At 51.7% G+C, this 23,156-nt stretch overlaps 8 protein-coding genes across 8 annotated transcripts; 4 read left to right on the top strand and 4 right to left on the bottom strand.

Moving 5' to 3' along the window:
- Positions 1-5,560: 5,560 nt before the first annotated feature.
- On the bottom strand, positions 5,561-9,236 carry CTRU02_203149 (polyketide synthase; the record flags this gene model as incomplete). The annotated part of the gene is made up of 9 exons (XM_036727231.2): positions 5,561-7,456; positions 7,515-7,600; positions 7,669-7,739; positions 7,810-7,900; positions 7,970-8,312; positions 8,386-8,654; positions 8,717-8,773; positions 8,841-8,928; positions 9,018-9,236. The coding sequence occupies 9 exons, from the start codon at positions 9,234-9,236 to the stop codon at positions 5,561-5,563; spliced, it is 3,120 nt and encodes a 1,039-aa protein (XP_036581025.2).
- Positions 9,237-10,283: 1,047 nt separating this feature from the next.
- On the bottom strand, positions 10,284-11,139 carry CTRU02_203150 (uncharacterized protein; the record flags this gene model as incomplete). Its single annotated transcript, XM_036727232.2, has 3 exons — positions 10,284-10,870; positions 10,926-11,000; positions 11,130-11,139. 3 exons carry the CDS (start codon positions 11,137-11,139, stop codon positions 10,284-10,286), a joined length of 672 nt encoding a protein of 223 aa, XP_036581026.2.
- On the top strand, positions 10,551-10,787 carry CTRU02_203151 (uncharacterized protein; the record flags this gene model as incomplete). Its single annotated transcript, XM_070204152.1, has 1 exon — positions 10,551-10,787. The coding sequence occupies one exon, from the start codon at positions 10,551-10,553 to the stop codon at positions 10,785-10,787; it is 237 nt and encodes a 78-aa protein (XP_070061915.1).
- An 865-nt stretch (positions 11,140-12,004) lies between the features above and the next one.
- On the top strand, positions 12,005-13,438 carry CTRU02_203152 (60s ribosomal protein l36; the record flags this gene model as incomplete). The annotated part of the gene is made up of 4 exons (XM_036727233.1): positions 12,005-12,253; positions 12,315-12,422; positions 12,482-12,864; positions 12,928-13,438. The coding sequence occupies 4 exons, from the start codon at positions 12,005-12,007 to the stop codon at positions 13,436-13,438; spliced, it is 1,251 nt and encodes a 416-aa protein (XP_036581027.1).
- Positions 13,439-15,068: 1,630 nt separating this feature from the next.
- Positions 15,069-16,590, top strand: CTRU02_203153 (acyl transferase; the record flags this gene model as incomplete). Its single annotated transcript, XM_036727234.1, has 2 exons — positions 15,069-15,220; positions 15,282-16,590. 2 exons carry the CDS (start codon positions 15,069-15,071, stop codon positions 16,588-16,590), a joined length of 1,461 nt encoding a protein of 486 aa, XP_036581028.1.
- A 1,222-nt stretch (positions 16,591-17,812) lies between these two features.
- Positions 17,813-19,304, bottom strand: CTRU02_203154 (riboflavin transporter mch5; the record flags this gene model as incomplete). The annotated part of the gene is made up of 3 exons (XM_036727235.1): positions 17,813-18,242; positions 18,298-18,872; positions 18,930-19,304. The coding sequence occupies 3 exons, from the start codon at positions 19,302-19,304 to the stop codon at positions 17,813-17,815; spliced, it is 1,380 nt and encodes a 459-aa protein (XP_036581029.1).
- A 636-nt stretch (positions 19,305-19,940) lies between these two features.
- CTRU02_203155 (aminotransferase) lies at positions 19,941-21,350 on the bottom strand (the record flags this gene model as incomplete). The annotated part of the gene is made up of 2 exons (XM_036727236.1): positions 19,941-20,427; positions 20,482-21,350. 2 exons carry the CDS (start codon positions 21,348-21,350, stop codon positions 19,941-19,943), a joined length of 1,356 nt encoding a protein of 451 aa, XP_036581030.1.
- Positions 21,351-21,910: 560 nt separating this feature from the next.
- On the top strand, positions 21,911-23,109 carry CTRU02_203156 (d-amino acid; the record flags this gene model as incomplete). Its single annotated transcript, XM_036727237.1, has 4 exons — positions 21,911-22,129; positions 22,226-22,389; positions 22,443-22,979; positions 23,034-23,109. The coding sequence occupies 4 exons, from the start codon at positions 21,911-21,913 to the stop codon at positions 23,107-23,109; spliced, it is 996 nt and encodes a 331-aa protein (XP_036581031.1).
- Positions 23,110-23,156: the final 47 nt, after the last annotated feature.

Here is a 23,156-nt window from a genome sequence, read left to right on the forward strand (position 1 = left end):
TTATGTACTGAAGTACGCCGGCTCAAATCAAGATTACACTCTACGAGCTCCAAGCTCCACCGGCACAACTGCGATTTTCTCTCTAGATGCGCAAGGCCGTCTTATCGTCACGAATTCCAATCCTGATTATACCAATGCTCTCGCAGTAACCGGTACAGGCTTGAATCGTAGCTTTCGGCCACAGTCAAACCCTGGGGCAAGCTCATATGTAATCCCAGTTTGCACGGTTCGAACAGATGTTGAAGGATATGCCGGCCGACAGGTTCTAAAGTGTACTGCGACAATTGGTGCGACTACCTACACTGGGTTTCGAAGCTATAGGACTAGTTCTGGAGGCACTCCCGAAATTATTGGAACCTCAGACTTAACTACAGCCACAAGCTTAAGCTACCTCGTGGAGTTGGGTCTCTTCACTGGTACAGGGTGTACTGCTTCTACTCTTCCTCCCCTTAGCTCGAATCCAAGCTCGTCTGTCGATTAGTCCGGGAGATTAGCAGATATAGGTCTGGCGGTCTTTCTGGGTTTTAGGATGCGTAGTTTTAATGAGTCACTGTCGATTTTGGCTATTTCTAGTATTCAACAAGCTCTTTTCTTTCTTGTTTTTTTTTCTTTAATAGTTTTTAGGGGCTCTGAGATACGCTATCTCTCCGTTTTTGCGTAACAGAAAATCCCGGCAACTCCATCGAAGACAAGTTCAGAGAGAAAAGCCCAGAACTATTCTTGATTGCTGGCTATTTGTACCACTTTCCTATTGGGAAAGAGTACTCCTGGCAACCACCAACTCTCCCACTGCCGAGATGGGTACACCTCCCATGATATCAAAGACAGCCAAGGGCACAGCAAAATCTCGTCTGATCCAGTTACGAAGCTCAACCGCCATCAGAGAATCGACACCATAGTTCGAAAGTGGTTTAGAGTGCTCCACGTCTGCAGGAGAGATGGACATGGCACGAGCCAGCTTGGCCACCAGCGAGTTGATGACGACCTGGACCTTCTCTTCAGCGTCGGCAGCGGCTCGGAACAGTGCGGCCGGATCCGCAGTTTGACCAGCACTGGAACCTGACTGGGCGCCCACCACGCGTGAAAAGGTGGCGAACAGAGGTCGGTCTAACAAAGCCGGAGGTGTCTGTCCCCTGGCAAGGAAGTCTGCCGGTGTCAGCAACCCCACAAGCATTTGGCTCTGTTCTGGGGTCATTAGAGGGGCTGCAGGATCGCAGCAAAGAGTCATCAGTGCCATGAGATCGCGACCGTCAATCTGTTGCATGTCCTCTGTAGCAAGACGCTGGCGCTGGAACGCGGCTGTTTCGGCGACGATGCCAATATCTCGCATCCAACCAATGTCGAGGGAAACCGCCTTTTGTCCATGCGCGACACGGTAGCGCGCCAGGGAATCTTGAAAGGTACAGCCTCCGGCATAGTTGGCCGTCGCCATCTGGCCGACAATGCCAGCGAGAGAAGAAAGCAAGATGAAGAAATCTAGGTCTTTGGGAAGAAGGCAGTGCAGATTCCATGCCGTGTCCACCTTTGCCTTGACAGCAAGGTCCCATTGATCCAAAGTTACGTTCTCGAACATGGCATCCTGCAGGACCAATGCCGCGTCGATACAGCCTTTGATAGGGGGCATTGTACGCGAACAATCCTCGAGCGCATCTGACAATGCGGTCTTTGAGGCCACATCACACTTGGGTGCGACAATGCAAACTCCTCGAGCTTGAAATTCAGCAAAGAGATTTGCCGCCGCCTTCGACGAAGCTCCAGACCTCGATGGCACAATCAAGAACTTGGCCCCGCGGTCTACCATCCATGATATGAGAGCACGGCCTATGCCTCCAGAGCCTCCCGCAATGAGGTATGATGCGTTGCTGTCAAATTTCCAAGGTCTTTGATCTAGGAGATATTGCTGCAAGCGAATCCGTTAGTCACGTCAGTGTCAAGCGGGAATTGGATGTGCACTTACAGGAACAACATCGTCTGGAGAAGGCTCAATCACTATACGGCCAATATTTGTGCCATTTTGAAGTGTCCGGAAGGCTTGTTCAATTTGAGAGGCAGGGAATGATTGAACCGGAGACGGAGAAGCACCCGTGGTAGAGACCAGATGTATAGTATTCTGCAGCAGCTCAGCAGTAAGCTGGGGGTCTTCCCCGATGATCTCGCGCAAGTCTACTGCCGAGAAGCTTACGTTCCTTGAGAACACCGACATAGGCAGCCCAGAGTTAGCCAGTATGTCGGCTTTTCCAATCTCAACAAAACGTCCGCAGCGTGCCATACATTCCCAAGAAGCTCGGAGACTGTCGCCGGACAGTGAGTTGAGCACGACGTCGACACCGCGCCCCTCTGTAACACGCATGACGCCCTTGGAGAATGATGTGTTGCGGCTGTGGAAGATATGGCCCTCTTGAATCCCCAAAACGTCTGCCAGGAACCTCTTCTTCTTTTCACTTCCAACAGTTGCATATACAACCGCCCCTCGCATCTTAGCAATGGCCACAGCCATCTGCCCAGTGCCGCCCGCTGCTGAATGGATGAGTATCGTCTCCCCCTTTGAGATCCGCGCAACGTTGACGAGCGCGTGGTATGCTGTCATGCCTGGAGTAAGACAAGCAGCCGCAGCTGCAAAAGTCATATCGTTTCTGGGGATCTTGATCACAGATGTCGCGGGTGCGCGCGGATATCGGCGCATGCAGCCCGGCAACATCATGCAAACCCGGTCACCGACCTGGATCGAACCGTCACAGGCACTTCCAACTCTCGTGACAACACCGGCGCAATCCGCGCCAAACGTCTTTTCATCCAGGCGGCCTAGCGCCTGTAAGATGTCGCGAAAGTTCACTCCCCAGGCCTTGGCTTCGATCTCGATCTGATCTGCTGCAAGCTCCGTGCCGTACGTAGTATCTTCAATGAAACATAGCGAGTCGAGCGTTCCGGCTGTCTTAATTGAGAGCGAAAGTGCTGGTCCCGAGGACCAGGTCTTGTGATGGAGTCGTGGACGGAGGAGGGCGTCAAGTGCGGCGTTGCCATTGATGTTCTCGGCTGCCCTACAGGTCCCGAGGAGATTGTTGCGCACCACGTACTCGAGCTCATCAGAAGAGGAGTCGAGGAAAGATACTTGGAGAACCTTTTTCACAAGTGGTGCAAAACTTTTCACGTTAGTCACCCCCTGAGACTCGATTGCCAGTGTAACGATTTGGCTGTCGGCTGCCTCAAGTCGCAAAGAGCGGAAGAAGCCTTGCGCCTGATCATAAAAGGGTAATCTGAAATCACCCACGTCCGATGCTGTTATCCAAAGCAACTTCTTTGTATTGCGCATGAGACTTTGTAGCCAGGAGAGTTTGTTCTGGGTCATATCGAGCAGGAAAGGGGTGTCGAGGCTTGCCAGACAAATGACGACATCTTCTGGGGTCTGACTGCCAGTCTCGAAGTCTCGCAGGGACCAAACGCTGCTTTGATGTCCAGTCCAGCTCTCACTTATATACTTTGAGATGAGGCTTGCAAGCTCAGCTTGCTTTTCGGAGATCTCATCGATAACCAAGAAAATCCTCGTATGGTTAGAATTCGTAGGCGGCTTTGCTTCTTCCGTGGCCGTCGAGACTATAATGCTGCAAATGTGACACCCGTCTTCATCGTGATCCCTGAGCACAAGATCATTACCAGAGTATCCGCTCTTTTGCAAGCAGGTATTCCACTGCTCTTCGTTCAGCAGCGGAGACATCTTGCGCCATTCCTCACGCGCAAGCCACCACCCCGGAACAAGGCCGAACGAGAAGTTTACTGCGACATCTTCTGGTGCAATCACCTCGAGGATCAATGCCCTACCACCTGGTTTGAGTGCGGTTCGCACATTCTTCATGGTGCATACCAGGTCTGCTGTGGCGTGCAACACACTCCCAGCTACGACGAGGTCGTAAGATCCAACTTCGAATCCCTGGCTTTCGAGTGTCCGCTCCAGATCCAGAGTTCTAAAGTTTATACGACCTTCGAGCGCCTTCCAGCGCTCGCGAGCACGATCGAAGAACATTGGCGAAATATCAGTGTATGTATACTCAGCCAGCTTCAGCCCACCCGACTCCTTTTCAAGTGATTGCAATGCTCCCAGGACATGACCGGTGAAGCCACCGGTGCCAGCACCGACTTCGAGGATTCGCAGGTTGGGATTCTCGTGAGAAGCCAACTCGAGGAAATTGCGTAGCCGCACATCGCAAATCTGGGAGAACATGTCGGCGTAGAAGACGTCGGCGAGATCCGAGTCAAAAATAACCTCGAGAGGATCCTTCTCGCCAATCAGAATGTTCTTCAGCTCACGCACTACGTTAGTGTGCAGCCTCCATGATGGATGAATGACCTCGATATGTTGGAGACGCTGTTCAAGGTCTTCGTCAGTCACAGGGGCGTCTGGGTCGTCCCTCTCAGCCGGCTGCAGCATGCTGACATGGTGCTTAATCCACTCAATGTGCCGTTGAAGGGACGCAGGGACTTTCTCATAGTCTGCTGCAGTCATCCCTCTTAGGACTCTGGATAGTGCCAGGTTCATGACTGAAGTGATCTCCACATGGTGAGCGAGGGCAGACGCATCATCCTTTACGACGCGACTTGTGACGCATGCCTGAGATAGCTGCTTCGGGTCTAAAAGACTCAACTGCGGTTTCCACTGAGCGCTGTGCAGGAGTTTTCTTGCTGGCGCATCGCTTTCATCTAGCCTGGAGACCGAAACTGTGACCATGTGTTCGATAGACATCAAAAGTTCTCCGTTGTCGCCTAGAGCATAAAGGCTGCCATCCTCGCCAGCGTCCTGTCCCACGTTTGCCGCTCCCCAACAGCGTAGGGATCTGGTTTGCGGGCTCTGCCAGCCCGATGCTGAGAACCAGGCATTGATCATCTTGACGGGGACGTTGGTGGCAGCAGCCGAGCCCAAGGCCTGAGAGCTGGCTCTAAGCATGTGGAACACCGTATCCAAGACTGCGGGATGTACGAGGCTCGTCGTGCTGAACTGCGGCTTGCACACGTCGATGCGGGCGACGGCATTCTCCTTTCCATCCCAGTGAAGGTCTTCTAGTAGCCGGAACCAGTCACCGTATTGCAAGCCGTGGTCGGCGGCGTTGCGGTAGAACACATGTGAGTCCACGGGCCTCGTACAAATGTCAACGACTTGTTCGTATCGGCGCAGAACCTCTTCTTCAAACAGGGTTTTTTCCTTCTGTACGTCAGGTTGAGACAAATCCTCCTTGTACTGAACCTGAATTTGTGTCCTAAAACACTCAGACCATTCTTTGTTGCGATAACAGAAGACTCGGACATCGGACCAGGTCGAGTCTTTCTCGTACGACTTTTGCAATGGCCGAAGCTCAACCACTGTCTCTGTCCTGTTTTCCCAGGCTTCGCCGACGACTATAGGGTTCATAAAGTGCGCTTCCTTGACGGAGTATCCAGCGATTGTTCGGTTAGGAGGAACCATTTGTAATGCTGCCTCCATGGCCATGACCAGCATCCCTGCCGCGGGGTAAATCACGGTGTTGCTTATCTATTCAATGCAAGTTAGAAAGAAAGTTTATCTTCATATGAACTACCTCAAGGAAAAAGATTGTACGGCGGGGAGAATCCAAGTGCTTACGTTGTGGTCCGCTATCCATGGCTCAGACTCGACACTGAGAAAGTTTCTCCATCTCGGCTCAAGAGGATTCCAGTCCGCTGCTCGCATCCCCAATGTCTCGCCAGATACGTTGCCACGCAATCTGTAGTCGCGACTTATTCGGGATTCCGCCCAGTACTTTTTGGAATGGTCAAACGGATACTCGGGGCAGTCAACGAGGAAGGGCATGTCGCTGCTCAGTTGGTTCACGGCGGTGATAGACACCTGGTGTCCGTATGCAAATAATTGGCCGGCAAGCTCTAGCGTAGTGTCGACGGCGGATCGCTTTCTGTATAAAACACTCGAGTACCGAATCTTCTTCGCACGAGGCCCTGCTTGAGCTACTATGTCATTGACAGGGCGGCGCAGTGCCGCGGTAGGTCCGATCTCGACAAAGTCCGTAATGCTGCCGAGGAAACCGGCCTTCCAGGTCGAGGATTGCCGGGTCAATGCATGAACTGCGTCAGCAAATCGAACCGGTGACACCATATTATCTATCCAATACTGTGCTGAGGCCAGAACATTACGACGGACGGTCTTTCCAGTCACAGTCGAAATCATGGGAATATTGAAAGGCTTCTTGGCAGCTTCAAGACCTTCTATCCGTTGTCTGTAGTTCTCTGCGATAGAAAGCATGGCTGGCGAGTGGTATGCAACGCCTGTCTTCAACTTCTGAGCAAATATGGAGTCTTCATCTGCCTGCTTCTTAATGGCATCTATGACACTCTCCGGACCGGACAAAGTGCAGTTCAGAGGGCTGTTGATGCAAGCAATACTGACGCCTTCAGCATTGATTCTCTCCAGGTAGGGTGGGACTGCGTCCTCGGCAAGGTCAATCGAAATCATGGCGCCGGCTGGAGAACTGGAAACTCGCAGTTTTCCAGCCAACTGGCCGCGGAAATACGAGACCTTGCAGGCTGACTCTAGTGACAAGGCACCAATGGCGTACGCAGCAGCAATTTCACCAGACGAGTGTCCGATGACTGCTTTTGGTGTAATCTCGAAGCTCCTTAGGAGCTCGATCAAAGCCAGCTGCACCGCAGTGGAAAGCGGCTGACTGTACTCGGGGCGATCGATGTTTTCCCCATTCTGAAGTTCATCAAGTACTTCCCATTCGCAGCCGAGCTTGCGGTAAATTTTGTTGATACGCTCTAGAATTTCCGCGAAGAGTGGATATTGCTGAATGAGATCCCATCCCATCTCCGCATACTGCGCACCTTGACCAGTAAATATGAAGCCAAGGCCGACTTCTCCAGAGCTGCGTACTGGCTTTGCTATAGGTAGGCTTCCTGCGTCGGCTGGCCCCTCTGTGATGATGGCTGACGTCCGCCATAGCATTCGGCTTCGCCGGTTGGCTAGGGTGTAGGCGAACTGGTCGAGCTTGGTGAGGCTGCCCGCCACATGATCTCTGTAGAAGGGCTGTTGCTGCTCGACTGTGCGCTTGACTGCCTTCTCGTCTGCAGCAGACCAGACAAGTAGACGAGACTTGCCTGGAACTGGCCCCTTGATGCCATTGAGGCTGTCGCTGTGTCCTTTAACATATCCATTGGCCCCGTTTGTTGTGCCGTTCGTAATGACTCCGTTTTTCACGTTACCAGTTGTAGCACCATTTAATATTCCGGTGCTGTTGACGCCGATTTTGATATGAAGACCGCCCAGTTCGGCACTAACAGGGGCTTCTGTGCAATGATTGCCCACAAGACCCCTTTCTTGTAAGTAGTGGTACGCATCATCGAGGACAACGTGAGTGTTTGTGCCTCCGAAACCGAACGAATTCACGGATATGCGTCGCAAATCCCGGCTCGGCCAGGCGACTTCCTCAGTCGGGATCTGGAGATTTGGTCTCGTTAGCTTGTCACTTCTCTAATGTGATGAGGAACTGACGTACCGCAATATTGTAAAACTCGGCGTCGATGTCCGGGTTGATCTTCTCGTAAAGCGCATGAGGTGGAATGATGCCTTTCTCCAGGGATACTATGAAACGCAGGCTTGCTCAGAAAAATGGAGTTTATCATACAGACCAAGTCATGCTTCCTACTCACTGATGGCTTTGACAACACCGGCCAGTCCACTGCTCCCTTCGAGGTGACCAATGTTGGTTTTTACGGAGCCACTACAAAGCTGCTTTCAGCAAACGGGTCCTACTTGAAGAGGCAAAAAGCAATGAGCATCACGTCGCTTACATGTACAGGGGCTCTGTAGTGGATCGAGAGCCCCTGAAGACACTTCCTATTGCTTTCACCTCGATTGGGTCACCAACAGGTGTTCCGGTGCCTGTTCGTGGCCCTTGTCAGCTGGGTACCGTGCCGGAAGCGTGTCACGGGCCACCAATCTTCTCCTTACCATGTGCCTCTACGTAACGGGTTTTGTCAAAGGATAGCTTTGCCTGTTGATATACATGGCGTATCAACTCCTCTTGAGCCCTTGGGCTAGGCTGTGTCATTGACGGTGTTTGTCCGTCCTGGTTTGAACCAGAAGCCCGAATAACGGAGCGAATCATGTCACCATCTCGCAGAGCCGCTGCAACTGGCTTCAGCAGCAGTGCGATGAAGCCTTCGCCCCGAGCATAGCCGTTGGCGCGGTGGTCAAATGCCCAACACTTGCTGTCCGGGGATAAGAAACCGAGATTTGACAGGAAGTGGGTGAAGGTAGGGGTAAGGATCAGACTGGAGCCGGTAACTAGGGCCTTTCGTGTTCCGGCCGGTCAGTTCTGCCAGAACCACAAGTCTTGGGGAGGGAATTGACGAATAATTACGCACAGTTGAGCATTCGCCGGCCCGCAGAGACTGGCATGCCATATCGACGGCGAAGAGACTGCTGGAACAGGCCGTGTCGATGTGGACACTAGGACCTCTCAAGTCAAAATACCAGCTCACACGGTTGGAAATGAGCGACGCCGCGGTGCCTGTAGCAGCGGTCCGTTCGACATTGTCGGGATCCTGCGAGAGCATCCTTGACCAGTCGTCCGTGAAGGACGCAGAAAAAACACCGGTTTTCGAGCCCTTGAGTTGTTCGGCAGGCATACCAGCTACAAGCAGTTTGGTGAGCGAACGCGTCCCTCCGTCTGGACGGGAAAGCTCGCCATCTCACCATTTTCGAAAGCACGGTACGATGTCTCTAGCGTCCATCTTTGCAAGGGATCGAGGGCTTCACACGGCCGTTTGGGTCAGTCTATCACTCCCCCATGGGGAACAGACGAACCATAAGCACATACCAGCAGCCTCTTTGGTGGAAATGGAGAAAAAAGGGGCATCAAAGGCCGCCGGGTCGTCGTTGATGAAGTATCCGCCATGACATTCGAACTGTCCAGGTGTCAAAACGTCCTTGGTACCGAAAACAGTACGTGCCACCAGTTTTGCTTTCACGGGACTTGTTTTTTGCTATCACGCACCTTTTTTCTTTTACCAGTCACAAATGCTTCGGCGTTCATGCGGGTTTCAGGCCAGCGCGTCACCAAGTTCCTGCGATTCTGCAGGACTTCCCAGAAACTGGTAACGTCGTTTACGTCCTGGGGCAGCTTGAAAGAGAAGCCAACGACGGCAATGTCGTTGTCTGTGGGGCATGTTGTGGGTAATGGCGTGAAACTGGGCTGTTCTGGAATTGAACCCATTGTGTCGGTAACCTATCAAGAGGATCAAGACGAGAATGATGTGTAATTCTTTCTTCTGCATGCAACTCTCTGTTGCTCACGGACGTCACAAATCCAGCAAAGATTGCTCAGGAAACTCATATTCCATTGCCAGATGAGATAGTTTTAATGTCCATCACTTTTTGGACCCCCGCTATTCCGTTGATGATACTGACTGACGGCGCCCCCGCTGTAACATGGTGATTCTGCTGCCATTATCGAGGGATTTCAGCCTCCACAGTCGAACCGAAGGACTCCCTTCCTAGTATCTGTACTGCTACGTACCACGTAGTCGACGGACGGGGGGGCCCGGCCCGTTGTCCATGGGCTTGGAGAGGAGACATGCGGGACCATGTTTAAGCGAGCCGCGGCGTGGCCTCGGTCTATTTGTTGAAATGTGGTATGTGAACCGACAATCACTTCATCCTTGTCCCTGCTAAGAAGATAGGAGACTTTGTTACGAATAACTACTCTTCTGTCGGAAGTCCGCATAACACCTACGTTCCACTCTTCGCCGGGGGGGTGTTCAGTCCATCATGACTCGGATATATGTTTATAACACGCCCAGAAAGCAGATTACCACTACCGAAGACACCTGCATAAGCACTCTATCTCTCCAACGTCGTTATGATTCGTCTAGAACCACAGACACACTGGCAGCAAACGACAGCCTACTTGCATACCAAGTCTTGTACAACAGTCTTTGTGGGCCGGGTAAATGTGATAGTGTGGGGTGCGTTTGCGAACCTGCCAATGAGCGTGAACAATCACTCGAAGGAACAGGCACAACAGCCCATGATGATCTGATACGTCGAGCCAAAACATACGTACATATCGCCAAAATCCCGCCGATGAGGAGAAGTCGCCAAACTCGGTATTGCTACGCTATATGGCCTAGTTTTGTAGAATCCGCTTCATCCAAACCGTAACCCAAAGAGGCCCAAAAGAACAGGGTCTATGCAGTATTTCAAGGAGTAGTATGCAAGCAGTTTGAATCCTCTCCAACACCGTCTTCCATTTATTCCCAAACTACCCCCCTGTAGCACTCTTAATGGTGCGATCAATTGCCCGAAGTGCCCCCCTCAGGCCCTGAGGGTCCGTTGACCCAGGCACCCGATGCCCATGATCATGTACGAAAACCTCGGATTTGCCACAAATCCGCGACAGGGAGCCATGTAGCTGTTCCGGCGTACCCCATCCGGCTTCGACCCAGAGCCCATGCAGGGGCGACTGCACATTGGCAATGCCACTGCCTGTTGTATCCTTTACGTGTGAGTAGATGTGAGCTGTGGGAACATGGCTCAGTGCTGCTGCATCCGCTGTCGGATCAAGACATCCGATGATGCCATCCCGGAGGGCGTCTGGGTCCAGAGGAGGCGCCGCGCTGAAGAATATGCCGCACTTGAAATTCGCAAAAGGTCGTCGGGCATCCTCAAGGAGCAGAGTAGCACCAACGATGCCCCCTTCGGAAAACCCCATGATGCCGTCAAATGGGCCGAGGCTCTCTACCGCGTCTATGAGCCCTTCGAGTAGGTCTTGGTATTGGCTCACCTCAGTGACGTCCCCAAAATACCCATACATGTCGTCGTCAGGGTCCTCTACAGTCTTCGTTGTCCCTGCTAAGAGTCAGTCTCAAGAATGCGTAAACTGTTTGTAATTGCCGGCTCTTACCATTTCCTGGCTGTAGCAAAATGTCGCCATCAAGAAAAACAAAGGTGTGGTCGAAAAGCTCTTCACGAATCCTGGCTGAATAATTAGGTAGTTTTTAGCCGTTGAAATCATGCCGTCCTATTCCGAGCAGGAACAGTAATTTTACTGACTGACGGAGAAGACAATGTATTTTCCTGTCTTTCCTATGTCAACCTCTTCTCTTACCTGTTTGCATCTCGAAGATCTTGTGTAAGCTTTACATCAGCTTGATTGCCCTTATCATTTTCATGATTTCCAAGCTTCTGTCGTACCTTTGCAGACGTCCCTCTCCCGTGAAGGCAGAGAAAACGCATTATGAGATTCCACGGAGGAAGATGCCTTGTTTCCGGGTTCCTGGGTGGCGAGGGCGGCCCCTGAATAATTCTTCGTAGGGTATACTTGGACGTTGACAGTTGAAAGAGAAAAAAGAAAATAAATTGGGGTTTATGCAGCAAAGAAGCGGCAATCGGCCAGTCGGCGAGAAGATGAGGTTGCAATTTCTCGCAAGCAAGTGGAGGATCTGGTACGACACCGATGTGGTTATGCACAGCTAGTGAAAGAGGTGGTGCGATTGGATGGATAGAAAAGCCAGGTTCAAATCCTTCAGGGGATAGGGAGGGAAAAACGACTGTCATGGCCAAATGAAGCGTAACCAGGGGCCAGAAATCCCCAAGACTCTTTTTTCCGCAGAACCTAGTCCGCCAAGTACAAAGCTCAGTGTTCTTTTTTGTACAGGAGCATTTTCAGGATACAGGTAATCAACTGACAAAAAGGTACCAGTTATACCATGTCGAAATCAATTGCAAAAATTTTAGTAACCGGCGAACTCCCTGCCGACCGTTACAAAGTGTCAACTCCCCCATTAGGCTCGACTCGTGTCTATCAATCTCGATATCTTGTGTACAAAGTGCCGTGTCCATCCGGCCACTCGTCATGGTCAAATAGTTCCCACCCTCTTGACTTGTAAAAGTCAGCAGCCATACAGATCATCAAACCTATTGATATCTAAAGCCAACTACCCAAAAAGAGTTCCAAGCACCGGACGCGACCAATCACCCCGCATGGCGGCCGTCGACTTCACCAAGCTTACTCCGGAGGAGCTGGATGCTGTGCTGGAGATGCCAGCCATGGCTCCTCCGGCCAACGAAGTCAGCAACTTCACCAACCCGCCCAATCTAAACCCTATGGCTGTCGCCATCATGTCCATATGTGTGGTCGTGGTGGTTGTCTGCCTGCTCGCCCGCGGATATGCCAGGCTTATTCTGCAAAAAAAGGTTCAAGTTCAAGAATACTTAATCTTGACTGCGTTTGTGAGTATCATCCATCTTTATACTCGAAAATGTCAACATATCAGCTGACCGCCGCCAATAGGCGTGTTTCCTCGGCTGGGTGTATTGTACGATGAAATTAGTCGAAAGTCCAGGATATTACGTCCACACGTGGAATGTCAAACTTCGGCAAACGGTCGATATGGGCTTAGTGAGTTGCTACATCGTCCGACATAATCATCGACTGCACAGGAAACTAATCATCACCAGCTCGTCCATGTCGCCGGCGTCTTCTACTCGGTCTGCCTTCCGCTTCTAAAGTCATCCATTCTGGTGGAATGGATAGGGGTATTCGTCCCTGGAACGAGGAACTGGTTCTTTTGGGTGTCCTGGACCCTGGTTGGTCTTCAGGTTGCGTTCGCCATTGCCGCCGTCGTCGCTCTTAACTTGGCGTGTATTCCGACTCAGAAGAAGTGGGAGTTCTGGCTTCCTGGGAAATGCATCAACGCCCACGACATCGAGACAGTTTCTGCCAGCTTCCAGCTGGCTTCGGATTGCGCTATTCTCATCCTTCCCCAAAAGGCCATCTGGAGCCTCAACATGGGCTGGAAGAAGAAGCTGGGTGTTTCTGTCATCTTCTCCCTTGGTTTGTTGTAAGTGTTGATTCACATAACCTGCCCCCAGCCATCTCTACATGGCTAACGTCGATGTCACAGCGCTTGCATTTCTGCCGCTTTCCGTCTAGTTGTCACCATCCAATACGCCGCAGCCCAAGATGCCATATACTACATCGGTCCCGTTTGCTTCTGGGCTTATGCAGAGATGACTTGCGGTTTCATCGTCGTCTGCGTCCCTTGCATCCCCAAGATTCTGCTGGAAAGCGGTGTCTGGCGCCAGATACAAAAGACCTTCGGCTTGAGTGTGACCGGCAAATCTGGGGCGACAGGCGGTACCGGTGGCACCAGTGGCAGCTCCAGGAACAGAGCGGGCTCAAGCGCCAAGAGGTCCAAGAACATTCGCTCCGTAAACAACTCGTACTTGGAAATCGACGACACGGAGTTGAAGACCTTCCAGTCCGAGTCAACGGAGCACCTTCGAGACCCCATCGACCCACATGCCAAGCTCGATAAGGGGATTGTTCGCACCATGCAGGTCACCCAGGACTCGACCAACTCCAACAGCCAGGAGACCGTGTACGACCACCGGACGCAGAAGTCGTGGAGGTAAAAATAATCCTTTGTGTTTGAGTCACAACTTGCATGAAGCAGATATGGATATCATCCCAATCATGCCACGCAGCTGTTGGGAAGGAGGGGGGACGGGAAAAGGAAAGGAAAAGGGAAAACTAATAAGGAGCTTATCCTCGTCCACAATAGTGAATGCGGGCAAATGCGAGTATAGTAAGAAGAAACGGTAAATCCATGTAAATTAATACCCAAGTATGGAATATGCAAATGTCTTCAGTAGCCGGCTATAGAATTCAGCTGTGTCCCGAGTTTTCTCTGCCGTCTCTTCCTCTTTTGAACCCTCTACAGTTATGGAATTTCTACGATATCCTGCCCTTTCAAGAGATTTACTTCATGTGAGAAATGTGTTTCTCAATCTCGACGAAATTAGCGTTCGTCCGAAATTGAGGAGATCATATGTGTTCATAAATATCACGAGAGAAACACCCAGAAATGCCCCCTAACCAAGGGGGCAGCGTTATGCGTAGCTGGCCGTACGTCACATGTCTTTATTCCCTTTTAGAGGCAAACTTATTCCCCTCAACCAGGAATCATCTGCATGGTCTTGTCGACGGAAATTGCGGCATGGCTACCACTAAGCTCCGCTATCCGTGCATGCTTCTGCCACTTACGTACGTTCCCGCCGGGATGACGATCCATCATACCCAAAGAAGTTGAAAACCAAAGTTCCCGTCTCTTGTACGTTGAAGAAAATAGCGTTACAATGTAGAGCATACTGGGTAAGGCCTCCCGCTCGGAAAAGTGGCGGGTGGGTAGGCTGGGAAGTTCTCTGGTTGGTCAACCGGCTTTGCTTGGAAGCTCCCGCGCCGTGGACATCCTTGAATGGGCGCAAGCCGTCGCGTGATGACAGGGGTTAAAGGACAAGGGTGTTTTGAGAAAAGGGAACGATCGGCACACCGGAACGAAATGACTCCTGAATACTGCAGCATATGATAGGAAACGGTTCCAACAGCATGCTAAAACGGCACACGGGGGGACCTGAACACATTCTTCAGCGTCGTGCCCCTACAATGGCTGTCTGTAGATGGCATCAAGTCTTCTTGGTCCAATTTTCTCTCCCCACAACATCTTCAAAATCTACTCGCATTAAACCACAAGCTACACTGCTGTTATCTCATTGGTTTTACTCCGCAGGTAGTACCATAGAATAGTTATGAACCCTGCTCGTACTCGGCCAAAGGCAACCCCTGCACCTTCAGACAAGGTATAACGACTCCTCAATCCCTCCAAGCCCCAAGTCAGTCGACATCGTCCACCAACAGTCTGAGGGCAGTCTGAGGGAATTGGCAACTCCATGCCCCTTGTTAAATCACTGTTTGGCTAAGGACAATCCTTATGCAGGATGCTTGAAAGGGACTCACCGCTTTATTTTGCCTTCCTAGACCTAATTCACTTGCACTCCCAAGCACTGCATAAATCTCCATGGCTGCTCAAGGCTGGCCGTTTTCACCCCACCACACTATTGACGTCGTTCATTACTGTATCCCCCGCGATTCTAGAACGTAGCTCGTGAAACAAGAAGTTCTAAACTTTTGCAACTGATTCATTAGTCCTGTACTGTCACCGTACACAAAGACATCGACTGGACTCCGTGTGCTTCCAAAGCTACCATGCCTAAAGTTGAGGAATACCAGCTACACCCCTGGGGCTGGGAGAATGACCCCGAAGAGGAGCGATTCAAACTCTCCACCCTCGACTACCTGTCGGCGATGACCTACAACAACTATGCCCTCTTTTTCAAGCTAGACGACGAAGAGAAGAGGTGAGTGCCGAGACCCCATCTCTGCCTCAAAAATAATGGTCGGGTTCTAATGCCCCAACAGCAAAGTTGCGGAAGTGCTCAAGGAAGGCCTAGAGCGAACTCTCAGCCAGACCAAGAACCTCGTCGGCACCATCGAGAAGGACGAGGACGGCTATCACTCCATCGTTAAGAAGAAGGACAGCACTGTGAAGTTTGTTGTTCAGCATCTTGACTCTCCAGAAGACAAATTCCCGTCTTTTGAGGAAATCGAGAAGGCGCACTTCATCACAACCACACTCGGCGACATCAAGGTCTTGAGTAACCTTCCCATGACATATGGCGAAAAGCCAGAGGCACACCCGAACGCCCACCCCGTCGTCGCCTCATACAAGGCCAACTTCATCCCCGGCGGTCTGATCTTCAACATGCACTCCCACCACTACAGCAACGATGTCGTCGGCTGGGGTTCTTTCACCAAGCAACTGGCCGATAACTGCTATGCCATCATTAACAAGACGGAATTCCCCTCTTTCGACCCCAAGTGCCTGGACCGTAGCCGCTTCACCGCGCCTCCGATCCCCAAGGAGTCCCGGGTAAACGCGCCTCCCCAGGCAGACCGTCACCCGCAACACAAGCTTTCGCAGTCCGTCATCTTTCATCTGCCCAAGAGCAAGGCAGCCGAGTTGAAGAAGGCCGCCACGCCCGACGACGGCTCCTGGATTTCCACATACGACGCCGTCTCCGCCATCATGTGGCGCGTCTTCTCCCAGATCCGCGAGCCCGTCTACAAGCCGGACCCGGCTTCCACGCCAATCTGGGCGGAAGGCGTCAATCTGACCAAGCGGCTGACAGACCCTAAAATGCCCGCTCGCATGCAAGGCAACCTCTTCTTCGCCACCATGTCCGCCCTGTCGACTGTGCCGCAGCTGACGACGGCCGAGATCGTTTCCGAGGCGCCCTTGTCCAAGTTGGCGAGCTACACGCGCCAAATGACCAACGGCGTCACCAGCGAGATGCTGGCTGGCGCGCTCCAGATGCTCGCACCGATCGACAACAAGCACGACCTGTCCGTCCGCGTCAACTCCTTCCCGCCGATGACGATGGTCATCACCGACTGGCGCGACGCCGACGTGTGCACGGCTGACTTTGGTTTTGCCAAGCCCACTGCCTTCCGACACCTGTTCGACACGGTTTCCGAGGGCCTCGTCATCGTGTACCCGCCGCACAAGGGACAGGCTGGCGACGACGAGGGAATCGAGTTGCAGATTGCGTTTGAGAAGGAGCTCGTGCCGCAGTTGGTTGACCATCCTGAATGGAAGAAGTACTTTGAGTTCAGGGGTGTTGATGCGGAGGAGGCCAACCCTGGGAGTGAGACTGTACAAATGGCTTGATCTGGTCGTCAGGGTTTTGGAATGATTCTCATTTAAATAATAGTAGTTGACATGTACACGTAATTGACAGAATTTATACTACATATACCTTCTTGCAATGACCTCAAGGCGATCTCCATGTTTCCCTTAAGGACCGTCGCAACGGGGCCCAATGTTTCGCTATTCGGTCAAAGTGGCTTACTATTGGCCTCCAGCTGCCAAGTCTGTATCTTGATGTTGTTTGCTTTATGGGAATAATCCGTTCTATCTAAACCTTGGCTGTGAGCCATAGACATAACAGCTCAGCACTCGCCGGATGCTGCAGTATACTTAAGCATGATGTTGTTGTGGGCCGTATTGTCTCCCAGAGGTGCCAGGTCGTGGTCCACCTTTTCAATGCTCGAGTGTCAAGATTTGATAGGATCTTGTCTCTTGTATCCTATCACGGTCCAGTTAGCTACAACTACTTATTCCCCAATTTACACCCACTCTTTTCCCCTCATATCAGGGATACATAGCCGTTGGCTATCAAGCCCTATGCTTGCCAGACTTCATTCTTGTAACTCTAATAATGCAAATACATGTTGCAAGCTATATTCTGCACATCGCATAAGTACCTTTCCATTGAATTATGTGGTCAGCTAGAGGCAGTCTTGGCTAGCCTGTGAGTGCTCAGGTCTTCTCATGAGGATGTACCCGTACCCAACTGGACCTCGATGGGATAGGTATTTAACATATTAGAAAGGACGTGGCACAGTGTACCTGAGGAATGAAGTTGGAGAAAATGTGCGTCTCAAGTTGTAGAGTATTCGGGCAAGGTACACTCTTAATTACTTTCTAGAGACTTTTATCTTATGCATCTTTACATTGGACTTCATGTATGCACGAAACATTAATCCCTGTACGCTTGTAGCCTTGACTCGTACAGCTCAAGGTACCATGTGGCTGGGCTTTTCAGGGTTGTATTTAAGGCTGACTAGAGTTTCCGTGCGGGCGGAATACAACACTGGCAAGACCTCATCTCCCACACAGTACCCAGGAAAGCCTTCTAACGGGATGGTGTAACTGTAGACACAGTTGTAGATTCCAACTCAGGTGATTGTTCTTAATCTGGCAGGTTAGCTAGGAAGACGAAAACAATCACGACATAGTGTGAACAACGAATTGTCTGTGTGTATATCTAAGAGAAATGCCCTTGTTCTAGTCTTTATGTTTGTCGCACGCACCCATGACACAGCATGCTCTAGACCTTTTTCAATTTGAAACCACCCGTCTGGAAATACCGTGCCGATGCAAATACGCCTGCTGACGCAAAGATGGCAAATCCGCAAAACAGTTGCAAACCCAGATAGTCACCTCCGCGCGCATCAACAATAGCACTGGCGATCGGGCTTCCCGTAAGCGCACCGAAGGACTGGAAGGCAAATGCTGTGCCTGTGCGAGCGCCAATCTCCCTGATGTCAGAGATTTGAGCAATCAGAGTAGGTCCGATCGAGGTGAGACCAGATGAGCAGAATCCAAACGCCGCCGTGAAGAGCAAGATACCGGCATTGTTCTTGATCGGTATCCAGAGTGCTAGACAAGCAATGCCCGTGAGAGTGGCGATGATTATCATGATGTTGTACCGTCCAATCTTGTCTGCGATGAGACCTGGAAGTATACGTCCGACAATCCTGTTGCACACATTAATAATCATTGTTCGTCAGGCATGGAAGGTGTGTAACTTACCCAACTGCATGCATGATCGGCAGCAAGTAGATAACCAGTTCCTGGTCCATACCCTGGGCTTTAGCCTGCAATATGACAAAGTTGTATGGAACGAACAGGCCTAAGAAGACCAAGAACAAACCAAAAACAGTCGACATCATGGTCGGCTCTCGAATGCCCCGGAAGTACTCCTTCATGTCTACTGACCTCTGCTCGGGCTTGAGTCGGGACCTGACAGTGCAGTTGGCGATGGTGAGGAGGAACAGAAACATGAAGCCGACGGCGCGTATCGCCCACGGAAAGCCAACCTTGGTGATCAGCTTGGGTATCATGATGGGTAGAATGATGCCACCGCAGGAGGAACCGGACATCATAATACCAAAGGCCAGTCCGCGTCGCCGATGGAACCAGGTAACGAGGCACGACATGCATGCGCTGGTGGCGGCGCTAGCTCCGATGGGACAGACAATGCCTTGAGCAAGGAAAAAGTGATAATACTCCGTCCCCAAAGACACCATCATCATACCGAAGACGTAGATGATGGTACCCCCGAAGAGGATCCATCTCGGGCCATACTTGTCAAAAGCAAAACCCCACTAGTTTTCAAAGTCAGATTCGCGAGAAGCTTTTACGGGCGGGAGAAATTAACGCACTACAATAGGCAGAAAGTTCATTGTCCATTGCATAAAACTGGTAATCCACGATATCGTAGACGAGGAGTATTGCCTGAGCGCATCGTTGACGTAGTATGTCTGGAAGACACCGATGCTGTTGCCGAGGCCGTAGGTGCAGAGGAGAACACACCATGACCCGAAAAGTACCGTCCAGGCCTGCCGGCCTCCCTCGGGAAAACCATCCGTGCTGGAAATAGTTTCCGGAATCGCAACTACTGCTTCTTCCATCATAGTTGGCTCAGCATGACTTCCGGCATCGGCGCAAGGGTTCGGATCGGACGAGGGCGGTTGGCGGGTCCTATCGGTGGCGTCGCCGGCCCCCATTCCGGGGCCTGATGTGGTCTTTTCCTCCATCTTTTACCGCATGGAACTCCGGACAAATCACCGGGGCATTTCTGTGGCCGGGGAGATGCAGTTTCCAGACTTTGGCCCCGGCGAAAGACTCTTAAATACAACGGATGGAATCTGGGGAACAATGGGGGTTGGGGGGGTGGGGGGCCCCCGGGGAACATTTCCTCCTACGTACTTTTCATTACCTAAGTGTGGGCTACAGGATGAACGAATTTCCACCATTCATATATGATAAGCGGCTTACCATACCGACCCCAGATTGCGCTACCTCAGAGCTCGGGTATGTTGATCCGGCGGCTCTTGAATTGTTGGTGGCTCATTCTACTGCTAGGCTTCAGTTGCCATTGGTTGTCCTCGGAAGAAACAAACGGAACACTGAATCTGAAAGGAGTTGAGGTCGCCTTGTTGATAACAATGCGCCAATCATTAAGCCGAGGTTAGCACTACAAACATTTCGAATAAACGTTTATTCGGCGCTTCCCACAACTCGTTGGATGAGGTAGCCGTTTTTCTGGTCCGTTCTATCATCAACGCTTGCTTCTTTTCCTTCTTCCAATCATTCTTCGACTTATATTCAAAAGCGAGAACAGCTAAAATCAAACGACTCGGCTTCGCAATACCGTCGCGGTAGCCCTAGACTTATCGCATCGCTCTCTGGACGTGTCTAACGACAGCCGTGAGTCTCACGATTCCTTCGACAATCTCTTCCTCCTCATGCCATGCCCAGCAAAGCCTTGCGCCGTTGTAGTATGTGGCCCTTCCCCTGTTCTCACTCGAAGGGTCATCAGGCACTCCGAATATGTGACCAGGTCCAATCTTCAAATTGAAGTCCTCGAATGCGACCCGAGAAATCTCAGATGCGACTCCTGCTACTCCTTCTCCAAAGGTGATGTATAGAAAGAATCCACCAGCAACGCCGCTTTTCTGTATGCTGTCCTCTGCCACTACCCTGACCCCCAATGGGTACAGATGGTGTCGGATTGCGTTCATCATTCCGTGATACCGCTTCCGGTAGGTCGGGATGAGAACCTCGTTGATATGCCTAGTGAAAGCTCCGTTCTCGAGCACCTTTTCCACAAACAGTGATGAGAAATGAGCTTGACCGCCTCCTGACCCGGTCGCACCACTATCCGCTAATCAGTCTGTGTGCGCTTGGTGGATTGTAAAGAATGAGACTTACACGGTACGCATAAAGGTAGTGAAGACAGGAGTGGCTTCTATCCAGCCTAGTCTCATGCCAGGCGCAACGATCTTTGAGAATGACCCGTTGCTGACAGCATTTCCAAACTCCGACGTGCCCTCCAACTCCCGATCTACGTCTACGAGTCGTGGGGGAGGTGAGGGCAAGCCTTCCTGTGAGCCGCCTTCGTTTGCCGGCCAGCGGAGCACATCGTAGACATCGTCGGTTATGAGCAATGCGTCGTGCTTCCGGGCCAAACGAACGAGGCGTCTCCTGCTTTCCAAGCTCATAGTCTTGCCACTAGGATTCGAAAACGTCGGAATCAGATAGACGACGTGTCTGTAGATCTTGGGGTAACCTAGTTTCGGTGATTTGCCCGGAGTTGCTGTCTTGTCGGGCCAAGATTCATCCACCTCTTGAAGAGACCGGGCCAAGACGTCAAGGTCTACGCCGTCTGAGGCTTCGGGCGTGCCTCTGATACGCCCAATGAGGCCCGCGTCTCTAAAGATGGGGCAAGCGAGAAAGTAGGTGGGCTCAACCATCCAAACGGCGCGCGTGTAAACCGGGTCGGTGAATTTTTGGAGAATCGTCGCCAGGCCGTTGGAAGCGCCGTTGGTTTCACCAATACGGTTGCCGGGGATTGATCCTGCTGCTGGCGCATAAAAGTCGTTGAGCCATTTGCCGATGAGATCTCGCAGAGCAGGCCTTCCCAGCCCGGGCCCGTACCTTAGAAGCTCCTTTGCAGCATCCTCCTGACGGAAGATCGAAGCCGAGGCAGCTTCAAGGTCTTTGACTGGATGCAAACGAGGTGTTGGCCATCCTCCTTGGAGGTTAATAAAGGAGTGCGGCTCAGCAGTTGGGACTCTCATGTTGCAGGATGAGGGTGTTGCGAAATCAGAGTTCGGTAACGCTGGATTGTCCAAACCCAGATAAGTAGGAATGGTGTTTTATCGGCCGCCTGGGATTCGTTCAGAGAAATGACGAACAGCGGGGCACAATGTGCGAAAGGACCATGGTGGTAGATCGGTGTACACCGGAAGTATGGCAGGCCTCCAGTGGTCTAATCTGTAGCAAAGTCCTCTGAATAACCCCTTTTCTTAAGGAAATTGTTATACACATATTCCAGAGCTTCATTAGTAACCACTTGGAGAGTGCAATGCGCAGCTGTATCTCAGTTGAGTACCTATGTTGAGTTACTGTAATGATGCGGATCCGAGTCTCCCCGTGGGAAAATGTGGATCCTGCGGATGGAGCCCGATTCCCCCGTGCAACTGAGCCACCGCCGACTTCGGACATAAACACATCGACTTCCGCCGCCAGGCTGGCCGTGCCGTATCATTGCAACTGCTCTGCATCAGTGTAGTAGGCCTTAAGCACAGTATCCTCGCAGTTATCTCCTTCTTATCACGTCTGTATTGACTAAGCAGCCATGGCGCCAGCCTCACCGAACGACCCACAGTTTGTTGTGCTTGGTGCCGGGGTCATCGGTCTGTCCACGGCGCTCACTCTTCGGAGTGAGTATCCCACGGCGAGCATCACCATTCTGGCGGAGTACTTCCCTGGAGACTACCATATTGATTACTGCTCCCCATGGGCAGGCGCAAACTGGTGCTCATCAGCGAACGATAACGGTCTCCTCGAGTCTTTTGACCGCATCACCTTCCAGCGGTTCGAGAAGATCGCGAAGAATGTCCCCGAAGCCGGCATTCAGAGCTCGCCTCTGAGGATGATATTCGACCAAAAGATTGAAGATGCCGAAATTCTCAGCGCGGGGACTGGAAAACTGTGGTATGACGACCTGGTGGGAGGTGCAGTCGCCCTCAGAAAGGATGAATTGCCTGAAAAAGCCGTCTTCGGGCTAGACTTGCCTTCCACGTTTGTAATAAACTCACAAATATACCTCCAATGGTCTGTGTCAATGCCCTGGTTTACAAATGAGCGTTTAAACTTACGCAAAACAGGCTCTTGGAGCAGTGTAGGCAATGGAACATTGCCCTGCTGCGCCAGCGAATCAAGCATATCAAAGAGGCGCGTATCACACCAGATGTCGTAGCTGTCTTCAACTGCACCGGCCTTGGATCGTATCACCTCGGAGGAGTCGAGGATAAGTCCATGTACCCTACCCGAGGTCAGACCGTTCTGGTTGAGCAGCCAATCCACCCCCTGAAGCGGATGTACTTCCGTTCGCCTCGCCGGGTGGATAACGATACTACCTACATCTTCCAGAGACCTCTGGCCGGTGGTATCGTTTTAGGTGGCTGTCGTCAGGATGGGAACTGGGATAAGAATGTAGATCCCGAGTTGGCCAAAACCATCATGGAGAGATGCTGTGCTTTAGCGCCTGAGCTAGGACGCCCAGAAGACTTGAAGGTCATCAAGCACGGCGTCGGACTGAGGCCTGGACGAAAGGGCGGCCCGAGGATCGAAGCCGAAAATAGCGAATACGGTCTGATTGTGCACAACTACGGTGCTTCTGGTGCTGGGTACCAAGCGTCTTGGTGAGTTGCTCCTCCAGCCTTGAGATATTATTTACAAGCCTAACAGAAGTTCAGGGGCATGGCAGTACATGCTGTTCGGCTTGCTCAGGAACAGCTGGAAAGAAAGGCGCCTCCAGCGTTTAAGCTTTAATCGAATCCAGCGCAATTATGATCTTAGTGCTCATACGGATGACGAAG

This window comes from Colletotrichum truncatum (assembly GCF_014235925.2).
Source record: "Colletotrichum truncatum strain CMES1059 chromosome Unknown Contig_0002, whole genome shotgun sequence".
NCBI classification, from domain to species: Eukaryota; Fungi; Ascomycota; class Sordariomycetes; order Glomerellales; family Glomerellaceae; genus Colletotrichum; species Colletotrichum truncatum.